At 26.7% G+C, this 12,300-nt stretch overlaps 2 protein-coding genes across 3 annotated transcripts; one reads left to right on the top strand and one right to left on the bottom strand.

The window, feature by feature from the left end:
* The first annotated feature begins 353 nt into the window (after positions 1–353).
* On the top strand, positions 354–10,441 carry LOC112680872 (ATP-dependent RNA helicase DDX19A-like). The gene is made up of 9 exons (XM_025551095.1): positions 354–556; positions 667–887; positions 1,095–1,187; positions 3,530–3,632; positions 3,707–3,821; positions 3,883–4,060; positions 4,121–4,358; positions 9,884–10,046; positions 10,117–10,441. Exons 1-9 carry the CDS (start codon positions 536–538, stop codon positions 10,374–10,376), a joined length of 1,392 nt encoding a protein of 463 aa, XP_025406880.1. The 5' UTR covers positions 354–535; the 3' UTR covers positions 10,377–10,441.
* Positions 6,200–8,551, bottom strand: LOC112680871 (geranylgeranyl transferase type-2 subunit alpha). Of its 2 annotated transcripts, none has more exons than XM_025551093.1 (2): positions 8,515–8,551; positions 6,200–7,823 (listed from the first exon to the last, which is right to left on the bottom strand). In XM_025551093.1, the coding sequence occupies exon 2, from the start codon at positions 7,797–7,799 to the stop codon at positions 6,252–6,254; it is 1,548 nt and encodes a 515-aa protein (XP_025406878.1). In that variant the 5' UTR covers positions 7,800–7,823; positions 8,515–8,551; the 3' UTR covers positions 6,200–6,251. The 2 variants fall into 2 exon arrangements, with proteins under 2 accessions (XP_025406878.1, XP_025406879.1); XM_025551094.1 differs by having other exon boundaries at positions 8,459–8,537.
* Positions 10,442–12,300: the final 1,859 nt, after the last annotated feature.

Here is a 12,300-nt window from a genome sequence, read left to right as displayed (position 1 = left end):
TAACTGATGAAACTATATTATTGAAACCAAAATCACATGTTTCATGAAACCGCAGTTGCGTAACGATGAGAAATTTTTGTTTCATGAAACTCGATGTGCGCATTCCTTGTTTTTTAATTGAATGGTTCCATGAAATTGGTTTCTTAAAACTAGTTTCTTCAGTGTATAGTCCGCCTTATTCTATAAAACAACGAACGGATTATTAAGTTGTCGCCATAACCTACAATATTTGCATCATAGACATAAATAAAGATCTGTGGTTTAAACCGTGGTTTACACAATGCATTAATGTTATCTGTGGTATAACCTTCTATAAAATACTGAATTCTCATGTCGGCGGTTGATACTTGATAGTACATGATACAGTTTATACAATATACAAACAGAATCCCAAAAAGACGCATTGCCCGTATACATTTCTTTTCCACTGTCAGGTGACGGCTTACAAATTAAAATCATTCCGTTTGAAATCATATTTTCCTATTACAGTTATTCATTTTAGTTTTACGTATTGTTTATTTTCCATTTTGCAATCATGGACAATATCACCAAAAACGTAAGTATTATTTTATTTCTTCAAACTTCTTAGTGTAGATATAAATATTATTTTTTTGTGTATCACAATGTTTATCGTTTAAATAAACTGAAAGTATTCTCTCTGTTCAGTTGAATAACACAAGTATAGATTCTGGCAAGAATAATTACTCAACTGAAGTACAGAATAGCACTGCCAGTGATGAAGATAAAGAATTGGCACCATCTGAAAAATCATTGTTACAAAAGATTGTACGTACAGGTCTCATAACATCTAAACATGATATTGAAGTGCAAAGACGTGACCCAAAATCACCACTGTATTCAGTCAAGTCGTTTGAACTGCTTAAACTGTAAGATCTTAAAATATCGTACCTATGTAACTATTTTAAGAAAAATGTATTTATTGTCTTCTTATAACTTTTGTTTTAATACTAACTCAAAAATAAAAATTTTTAAAAGACATTTTGTATAAATGATTAAAATCAGTGATTAATTAACATTAGTTATATTAATTAATTGTCTGAAATTTTAACTAGTATTTACTAAACATTTTTTAGTCATCCAAACTTGCTTAGAGGAGTTTATGAAATGGGATATAATGCACCATCCAAAATACAAGAAACAGCTTTGCCTTTGCTTTTAGCCAACCCGTAAGTATATTATTGTATATTTTTTAATAGTCTATCCAATGAGAGAATGTGCCAAAGTTGAGCGCATGTAGAATGACGGTCGAGTCATTGTTAAGATTTTGTTTCCCCTCTTAACTACCCAATCATTCAAAAGATAGCTGATTGATGTATGGTAGTGGTTGATAAACAACCTATTAGTGTAAGGTCACACGAGCGTTGTATTAACGGACATTACTTTTTCAGTCACACTAACTAGAGACAACGTCAGTTTTCATCAAAATGGATAACGAGGAGGTTGCGATTTTTGGGTATACTGCTTTAAAAATTATTTGCGAAAAAAAACGAGTGCAAAGAAAATGGTGGGTGCACCCAATTAATAGTGAAAGATTATTACATAATTACACAGATTTTTACACTCCTTATAATAGATTACGAGTTTACTATGTTATTTGAATAATTTTCATTTAAAGCAGACGTAACGTTCAACCAAGCTTCATTTTTTTTATTTTTATCTTTATAAGATTCATCAAACATGTTCCACAATACTGGTCGTTTTTCAACTTCCGATATTAATTGCTCAGTAGTCTCCATATTGAACAACTTTAAATATAAAAAATTTAATTTAAAATTGATAATATATCACCTTCTACTAGTGAAAAACATGAACTAAAATACTGAAAAATGTACAAGAATGGATGTCAATACAACGTTCGTCTGTCTTTGTCAATTGAATTTAATAATAATCTACAACGCTAATAAACAAATTGTAACGGACATTATAGAATGTCTTTCTTGTCATCAACGTCAAACGGACGATAAATTCAATGGACGTTGTATATGTGGCTGTTAGGTATAATTATAATAAATTTCAACAACAGACGTCATGACGTCCATCGTAACGTCCGTTAATAAAACCCTTGGGTGACCTTACACTTAATTGTTGCCACTCATATAGGATACAAGTATGCACACTGAAATTTGTTTCTTATAATGTTATTAATAAATTATTGTTTATCGTCAACAAAGCAACCTAAGAAGGGAAATCTATGGCTAGGAATAAGCAAGAATGAACTAATTTTGGTAGTGCCGCAGCACATTTTCTCGCTGTGTAGAGTACAGTATATTTTCAAATGAATAATATAAATTATATTAGTTTATTTTCTTCTATTATTGAAACTTTTCTTAGCTATTGATTATGTATTAATAAAACAACTTATATGAAGTTAAAACTTATAAATTTATAAATGAATAAGGTCAACTACTAAGTTGTTTAATTATTAATTATAATTTTATATTTACTCACCGTATCTTATTACCTATTTTATTCTTAAATTATTCACTTATTACAGACTGATAGATAATTAAAGTACTTTGCTCTTTAATGTTAACTAAAAGAATATTAGCAATGACTAATTTAAAATAAAATATCTATCATATTTCTCTTTACTACCATTTAACTTTTTTTTCTTTTTTCATTTTTTTTTTTTTTTTTTATTACTATTTATTTATTAATTTATATACTTTTTAATATTTATTTATATTTTTATAAAATGCTAAGATATGCTTCAAATTGTCTACCAATTTGCCCCCTGAGGTTGAGGAGCCTTCTTTGGATGTTGGGACAAGCGCTTGATAGTAATAAAATACCTCATGTTCCAGTGGAGAGTGGGGTGCCCAATTTTAGACGAGAATAGGCATAGGTTTGATGCTAGTGGCCTCTATGTTAACCTGGGTCCTTCAGACTAACTTTTGTGGAATTTTTGCAACCATTTTTCTTGAACAACTTTTGGTGTTAATAAAAATTGCACGGTTATAAGGCCAGTGGTGCACAGAGGATTTTTTTTCGGGGGGAGTCAAGGTAAAAAAATATAACACATTTTACAATTCACAAAATTATGCAAATCCTTAATATACTTTGACTTAAATAATAGTATTGATAATAAAATAGACTATTCTATAATCAATGATACTAGGTATTCAATACTAGCTCTTCATATTTCAAACTTGTAAAATTTGTAAATTTTAACCTAGACATCGGAGAAAATTTCTGGAGGGGGTATAACCCCTTAACCCCCCTCTCTCCTGCATGCGCCACTGTATAAGGCCTTGGCTAAAATTTGGATCCCATATTTCTAATTGAGAATGTAGCAGAACACAGTATTTTAAATTATACATGCAAATATTAAGATTGATCAATATAAAAATATTATATATTTCAAAATAGTTTATATAAATAATATAATCTTGTTTCTTAAATTAGTTAAAAAGTATAAATGAAGTAAATCGTATATTCTAAATTAAAGTGTTAGTTACTATTTAATGTTAATGGTTTGTACAGTTTTTAGTTAATTTGGGTCTTTTAGTCCTCAGAATTTGATTGCTCAATCACAGTCTGGTACTGGAAAAACAGCAGCTTTCGTTTTGGCTATGTTAAGTAGAGTTGATCCAGAATTACAATATCCACAAGTAATTTTAATTCCAATAATGAACTTTAAAATATTTATAATATTTTATACAGTAAATAAATGTATACATTTTAGGTAGTTTGTTTATCTCCTACTTATGAATTAGCTATTCAAACTGGAGAAGTTGCGGCAAAAATGTCGACCTACTGTCCTAATATCAGGCTTAGATATGCTGTTCGTGGTGAAGATGGTATATAATACTGATATAAAAAAAAAAAAAAAATGTAATTTACATTATATTAATTTTATAGTTGAAAAAGGTTCAAAAATAGAAGAGCAAATAATTGTTGGCACTCCTGGTAAAGTTCTAGATTGGGCAACTAAGTATAAATTTTTTGACCCGAAAAATATTAAAGTATTTGTCTTGGATGAAGCTGATATTATGGTTGATACTCAAGGTCATCAAGATCAAAGTTTCCGTATTAGAAAGTAAATTACTAAATAAATCAAATGTATACATAAATTGTAAAAATTGAATTTATTGTTAAGGTTACTTCCAGAAACTTGTCAGATGATGTTCTTTTCTGCTACATACACAGAAGATGTAATGAGATTTGCTAATGCTATTGCACCTATGTCAGTCATTATAAGATTAAAACGTGAAGAAGAGACTTTAGATAATATTAGACAATATTATGTTAACTGCAACAACAAAGAAGATAAATATAATGCATTAGTTAATATTTATGGAGGTGTTACAATTGGACAAGCAATGATTTTTTGTCAGGTAATTAAATTAAAAATAAAATCAACTTATTATAGTACATTTCATAACATTTAAGACTCAAATATAATGTGTCTAGTAGACCAAATTCTAATATTTCATTTTTATAGAAACTATTTCATTTTATATACATTGACAATAATTGGCTTTCACAAGTATAATAACATAATGAAATTATAACAATAATGTTAACAAAGATAACTATTAATTAGTATAAGTAAATAACTTTTTATACATTTATTTTTTATATACATTATGGGGAGCCCTATTCACTTTTGGCCATTGCATTACAACATTACATTTCTTGAAACGTACTTTTGTACATTTTTAGTTCAATAAATAAGACACATTGTTTATTTTTACATATTAAAACGACTGTTGTTTATGTATATATCTTATGTTCTTTAAATTTTAAAAACTGTTTGAATGAATTATAATTATAATCCATAAGTATTTAATTTATTCAACTCAGGAAAAATTTGAGTCAAGTCCTCATATTTGATATTATTAAATATAATTAATAAGTATTTATCATATATGAAGATTTAAGTATCAATTTAAACTACTCTGTAAATTGTTTTCTTAAGTAAATTATGAATTTTAATTATTAAAATAATTGATACTAATATTTTGAAAACATTAACCATTAATTATAATTAGAGCGCGGATTTTTATGTAATAAAAAAATCAAAATATATAAAAACTTGTTCTTATTTTTTCCAAAATATGTATTAAAAAATGTAAAATATATAACAAAAAAAAATCCATATTTTACATTAACTTTTAATTACTAATTTAATAATAATTATTCATCTAATCATCTTCATTGTTGTCTTCTTTGAAACAATTAGATTCAACATACATTTGGAGGTTTTAAAATTTTAATGTACCTACATGCGTTAGGTTTCAAAGTGATTCAACCTGGTTATTGGGGCATATTTTATACCACATATATCGGATAGTGTTACTTTAATATCATTTTTATTCATAAGAATATCTCTAATAGTTTTATTTTTTTTTTTTTGTAAACAAACGTTATTACCGAGTACATATTTAATTAATTTTTTATTATAACTCCGGATTCTCTTTGAACTTTATTTAATTTGATTTCTGCATTTTCTACTGTTATAAAACTTTTAACTATTGTTAGATTTAATGTTTTTAATTTTTTTTTACTTTAACCAAGAAACAAAAATTATTGAAGATATATTATTCAGTTCATTATTTTACTTAATATCAGAAGCTTGTGTAATAGTGATTGTAGTATCTGAATCAAGATTTGAAATAACTTTTATAATTTAATTCCAATATAATAATTTTAATACAAATAAAAACTGTATAGGTATGAAAATGTAAAAATATTTACAAAATATGTTTATATTGGTGAAATATTTAAAAATATGTATTTACATCAAAATATGTGAAAATATTTAAAATAAAAATATCTCATATTATTTAGGTTATTATGAAACATGCTTATTTTTAATTGAAATTGAGAAATTCACATTCAATAAAATTATGTTACATAAAAATCTGCGCCCTACTTATAATATTAAAATTAGTTGGAAAATAAAATATTTGTGCATAGTGACAATCAGTTGAAAAGCAAAACAAATAATACAGTCAAATATTTGAAATAAAACAAACTTTATTACTAATAAAATAATAGACAAAAAATATTTTCAAAATTATAAATACTTGTATTGGATGTTTATTATATATATATATAAACTAATTTAGTGTACTAAGATTATTATGATACTTAAAAATTAAATTAACTGTAAAAAAGTTTTAGTTATTAAAATAGAAATTGACTATAAATAAGTATATATAAGACATACATTTTAACATAAATTAAGCTTCATGAAAAATAACCATATGAAATGTGTATCATAATTATTCATCATTAATATTAATAGACTGAATGATTCCTTGTAATATTTTCTCAGTCACTGTTTGTTTATTATCCACTAAAATCGATTTGAGAAGTTTACATTTTTTTAATTCCTCCCATGAAGTATCTTGAATTTGGTTTTCTCTTAAATCTATAATTTCAAGATTTTGTAAAGCTGGAAAGTTATTTAAGTTTACCAGTTGACAATTCTTCAAAGATAAATGTTTACACATAGTTAAGTATTTGAAATGGTTTAAATTGCTTTTAGATAAATCATTATCACTCAAATCAATATGTTTGCTAAATAGAAACATATGCATGTGATAAAATGCTGTTAATCCATATCCTTTTAAAGTTACAAATTCTGTACTATTATTATTTGCAATCCAATTTTCAATTCGGTAACGACTTTCAAGATCATTATAATAATTTTTTCTCAAAGTGTCAATTACTTTTAATAACTTGAGATTTTCTATGCATTTTTCAAAATAATTTTTTGGTTTTAATGTGTATAATAGTAGTACATATGTCAGTAAAGCCCATTTACTTTCTGGTTCCATTTCTAATAATTGTTGTAAACTATCTAGTTGTGCTTTCATAACAAGTTGGAGTTGTTCGCTAATAATAAAATTAAATATATCTTGTCGAATATTATTTATTAATATCTTATCTTCTACTTGATTCAATTCGTTAATAATTTTTATTTCGATGTTGTCTACACAATCAACTTCTTTAAACCAAATTTTTGAATCAAAATGTTCCCAATTATTATTGTCTAAACCTATGATTTTATAATTATTTGGTAAATTTCTGTTAAGTATGAGATAAATTTTACTTTCAATTATTGAAGCATTATAAATATACTTTGATGGTTCTAACTTTCCTATCAACCATCGCTGATATATCCAAGCACTTTGGTCAAAAGGATCAGTAAAGGCTGCGCTTTCTACTAATGATAATTCTGAAATTTTTGTTGATTCTTCATCTTTTCCTGCTGCACTAAAAAGTTTTGATCGATAATGCCATGCAGAATAGTTTGAAAAATTAGATTCTATCATTTCTAAAGTAAACTTCAATTCATTTTCATGTGGTTCTTGACATTTTAATGCAACTATTTGTCGATAATCCCAGCAATGAAAATTTCTTTCATCCATTTTTAAGTATTTTGTGCACAATAACAATTCTTTATTCCAATCTGGATTAGGATCTACATTTTCTAATACCCAGTTTCGATGATACCATGCTGAATAAGATTTTGGATTTACTTGTAAACATTTCTCAGTTAAATAAAGTTCTTCTTCAATCATTTCTTTTGATGGATTCAAACGTAATAATATTTCTTTTCTATAATTCCATAAAGTAACAATATCAGGATTGGATCGTAAGAGTCCCTCTGATGATTTTAATGCTAAATCATCATGATCACCATGTGACCGATGTTCAAATACATTTTTGAGACTTTTTCGATAAAGTTGAAGTTTTTTTTCTTTTTCCCGATCTGCTGCAGCTTTTTGTGCTTCAGTTGTACGTACTTTAAGTCGATTATGCATTATTTTTCTTTTATATATTAATTCCTAAAAAATGAAATATTAAAACTATGATACAAATTTAGTAATTGTTGAATTTATTGCCTACCTATCGATCATTAATACTTATAAATTAAATTTTTATTATACGGTGTATTATAATAAAATATTTTCTCGGATTCATTTATTATTATCAAAATGTATTTTAGAATGTAATTTTTATTCACTTAAAATCTTGAGCTTTAATGTTAAATTAATTTAGAGCCGGACCAGCAAATTTGAAGCCTGTGTAACTATTTAAATATTTGATACCTTGAATCATATGTAAATTATAATTAATATGCTACACCTTAATATTACAAATATTATAGCAATGAGCCTGTTTATTACCAACATATAATATAGGTATTAATAAAGACAATAGTTAATATTTTTATTTAAATGCATCATAAACATAAAAGTTTAAACATATGATTGATTTAGGTCCACAAAAGCAAAAAGATTGCTAATTCCCAATTTAAAACAATTGTATTATCAGCAATAACAATATTTTTATCAATATTTAACTTGAGCATGTATTATTTAAATTTCATATTTATGACGATTTATCTTAATATATTAAATTATAATTTAAATAAATTAACATAACATGCACAACTGAATAATTTTCAGAAGGTACTAACTTTTCAATTAAATGAGTTAATTTAAGTCTATCCACATATAAATGTTGAATTCTTACCTTTTTAAAAAATGTTTTTTTATAATATAGAAAACAATATTACTATTATTTTATTTTTATTTAAAATTTATTTAGTTAATCTTTTTAATTTTGAGAATTGGTGAAATTTTTGTTAGCAAGTGATAATGATCTGGAAAGATAAAGATCAGTGTTGCCACAAGTTTTATTTACAAGAATTCATATTTTGTTTTATAATTACGTGGTGTTTGTATTCTTCAGTGGTTCTCAACCTTTTTAGTCTATCCAAGATATTTACTCAATTTATCATGCGACCTTTTTGAAAATAATGTTTTATGTAGTCATTGGAGGAAGTTGGAATTGTTAATATTTAAAACATCTTGACTAATTCAAAATTATTCGTGACTTTTAGATTAAGAAACTCTGGATTATTCCATTTATAAATTTGTGATTAAATACATTAATATAAATAAAGTTTACATTTTTATTTTTAGGTACTTATTATTGCAATTTATTTGATAATACATTAGAACGTAGTTAACTCGATATTGTCGATACCGTAAAATTTTTCTCCGGTCTGTAAACATTTAAACAATGCAAAAAATTCTTGTCTGACTTGAATATTTTTATGATTAACTTGAAGTTTCGGATTTTTCTAAAATTATAAAATCATAATATTACACTATTGCAGGCGCATACACAAAAAAATATTTTGGGAGGGGCTTTTAGGTTGTACATTTTCATAATAATATAATCTATATACTAATTTTAATATATAAAAACATATATAATAATTTTCCTAAATTTCGGAAGGGGTTTGAACCCCTTAAACCCCCCCCCCCCTTGTGTACGCGCCTGCACTTTTATTTTCACATTTACTATCAATAATAAGGTCATTAGTGAACTTTCGACGATTGGTTATGTATCTGGCTTACTATATACACCAGAAATAGGAACATGAATCTTCTGAAACCCCATCCTCACGATTGCGTAAGCACATATATAATAAATTGTGGCGATTTATGTAAAATAAACCAGAGATCAATGATAAAATCTTTGTAACTTTACTTAAAAGTGAATTGCACTGCAAATGCTGCTATCAACAGTAAAAAAATAAATAAATATATTTTTTTTTAAATAATTCTCTAATCTAATATTTTTTTATATGTTTTACAATTTATACATAATATGTATATTATATATTATATATAAATAGTACAAACTTACATATTTTAATAAATACGTAGTCATTAATAAGTTGTACTGTTTTTTGTATATTTTAAAATTTTAGTTTTGATTTTTTTGAATTACTCGAATTCTTGAATAACTCAAACTTTTTTGCTGGTCTCTAAAACTTCAAACTAATCAAATTCGACTGTATTTGTATATTTTTAAATTCTTTTTGTTCCAGACAAAGAAAATGGCTCTATGGTTAGTGAATCAAATGACAGAACATGGACATGCTGTAGCTCTATTATCTGGTGAACTTACTGTTCAACAAAGAATATCAGTCTTAGATAGTTTTCGTGAAGGAAAAGAAAAAGTCCTCATCACAACAAATGTTTTATCTAGAGGTAATGTAATGTTTGCCTATTATTGATATTTTTTAAATACATATTATAACATTTTATTTTACTCTTTTAGGTATTGATATTGAACAAGTGACAATTGTTATTAATTTTGATTTGCCTGTGACAGTTACTCGTGAGCCAGATTATGATACATACTTACACAGAATTGGACGTACTGGACGTTTTGGTAAAAAAGGTATTGCTATTAACCTCGTTAGCGGTAGTAGTGATCATGCTATATTGAAACAAATAGAAGAACATTTTTGTAAGCCAATTGAATGTTTAAACACTGATAATGCTGATGATATGGAAAAATTAGGAGCTGAAGATTAATATTGTACAATTATACTATTGTAAAACATATATGTAAATTATGTTTATATCTTAAAAAATTACTAGGAAAGTAATATTAATTTGATTATTTTGTATTTTAAATAAATTAAAGATTGGAAACATACCTTATAAAAGTTTTTATTTTATTTGTAGAAACAAATATATATTACTATTTATTTGTACAAATACACATTTATACATGTATCTATAGCCAGGATCGGCAACGTTTTTGAGAACCCATATTTTTAATAAAAATTACAAGATCATGATGTCCAAAGAGTTTTGCACTGGTTTGAACAATCCTTAATTTTTTTTAGTCTTGCGTATGACTTCTATATCGGCAATGCTAATTGAAAATCAACTGTTGGAATAATCGATTCCTGGATATGATATGATAAGAAAACACCTGTCGACGATGGTAAGCACAATATAATAATTAACAATTATCGTCTGGCATAACTGTTTCGAGATTATTCCACAGCCAATAAAAGTAATATTCTAATTTTGATTTTCTAATTTCGATTAGTCTGATGACTGATGATGTTTGTAACCAATGTGTAGTCTCTTAAAAGAATTTGTTTTGTGTATTACGTATTTTTTTCTAACATCCGGGACCCCAAGACTCAAAGAGGGTCTCATTGTAGTTGTTAGTTTGGAAGGTATTTTTAACGCTGAATAATTGAGTAGTGTATTTAATGATAAGTAAATAGTAAGAAATCTTTATTGAAAAAAAAAATAATTTACCAACACTTAAATAGTTATAGGACTTCAGACTTTCTTATCATCGGGGCCCTGAGATCCTAGTTGCGTCACTGCCAATGACCCATTGGCATTATACAGAAAAATATAAGTTGGTAGTATAAAAATTGTTTGTATTCATTATCAGAAGACTAATATTTTGTTGACCGTTGATACTTCTATAACTTGACGTAAATTTTGTTTTTATTTTAAAACTTGTTTCTGTAATTTATTTTGATTATCATCATAGACCGTAATCCCGAGAGTTCGTAAAGTGGATTATAGGCAGGCGGTCGCGGTGCTGCGACCGATCGATAACGGAATACTTACACTACTTACAATCATTTACTTACACAGTAACACGGCTCAAATATAAATGCTATATGAAATGCCTAAATATTACTCCTTAAAACATGTCACGCTCCAGCCAATCAAATTCCCAATGTTTAAGCGTAACCTAAATAGCTGCAAGTTGCCTACTCTTGAGCTATAGGCTATATTAAGGTACGATCCCATGGCGCGATCTTTCCCGATGATGGTCGGTATCTGTGACCCGCGCCAAAGGAAATTTGGGGCGGCTTGTAAAAAACGCCCGGGAAGAGCGTCATAGGATTGCGTAAGATGGGATCGCACACCTTTATGCAGTATGAAAATTGTTGGCGGCTGATATATTGATTAAGAATAATAATATGATGTCAGCCGTCATCTTCTTGCACTGTGATTGTTGTGTGGCAATATTTTTTAGATAATTCCCACTTTCAGTCAAACATTTAAATCAGTGCAATGGTCATAGGCGTCATTATGGGGTAGCAAGGGGAATAGTTGCTATCCCACCATTTTTGCGAATTATTAACTATGCTACCCCATGAAAGTAATTCAAAAAATATTCAAAATTCTTGTTTTTTGAATGTGATTTTTATTTTTATAATATGATCAGATAAAATATAATAAAATAATGATATCGGCTGCATTGAATTTTAACGTATAAAAATAACTCAACAACAATCTACTTTTAGCGACCATAATATATAGATTTCGCACTTCGGTAATCCAACTGTTATTTTTGTTATTTATTTATTTATTTATTTAAACGGGTAAGACCCAATTACAATTTTTTAAAATTTAATAACAATTTGTGGCTTAAATCTAATAAAAGAAATACAGTAAATGTATAGTATAAATAAAA

Source organism: Sipha flava, unplaced genomic scaffold (assembly GCF_003268045.1).
Source record: "Sipha flava isolate LNK unplaced genomic scaffold, YSA_version1 181_pilon_pilon, whole genome shotgun sequence".
Taxonomy (NCBI): Eukaryota; Metazoa; Arthropoda; class Insecta; order Hemiptera; family Aphididae; genus Sipha; species Sipha flava.
Note: the sequence above shows the minus strand (reverse complement) of the source record. Positions and strands in the feature narration are given on the sequence as shown.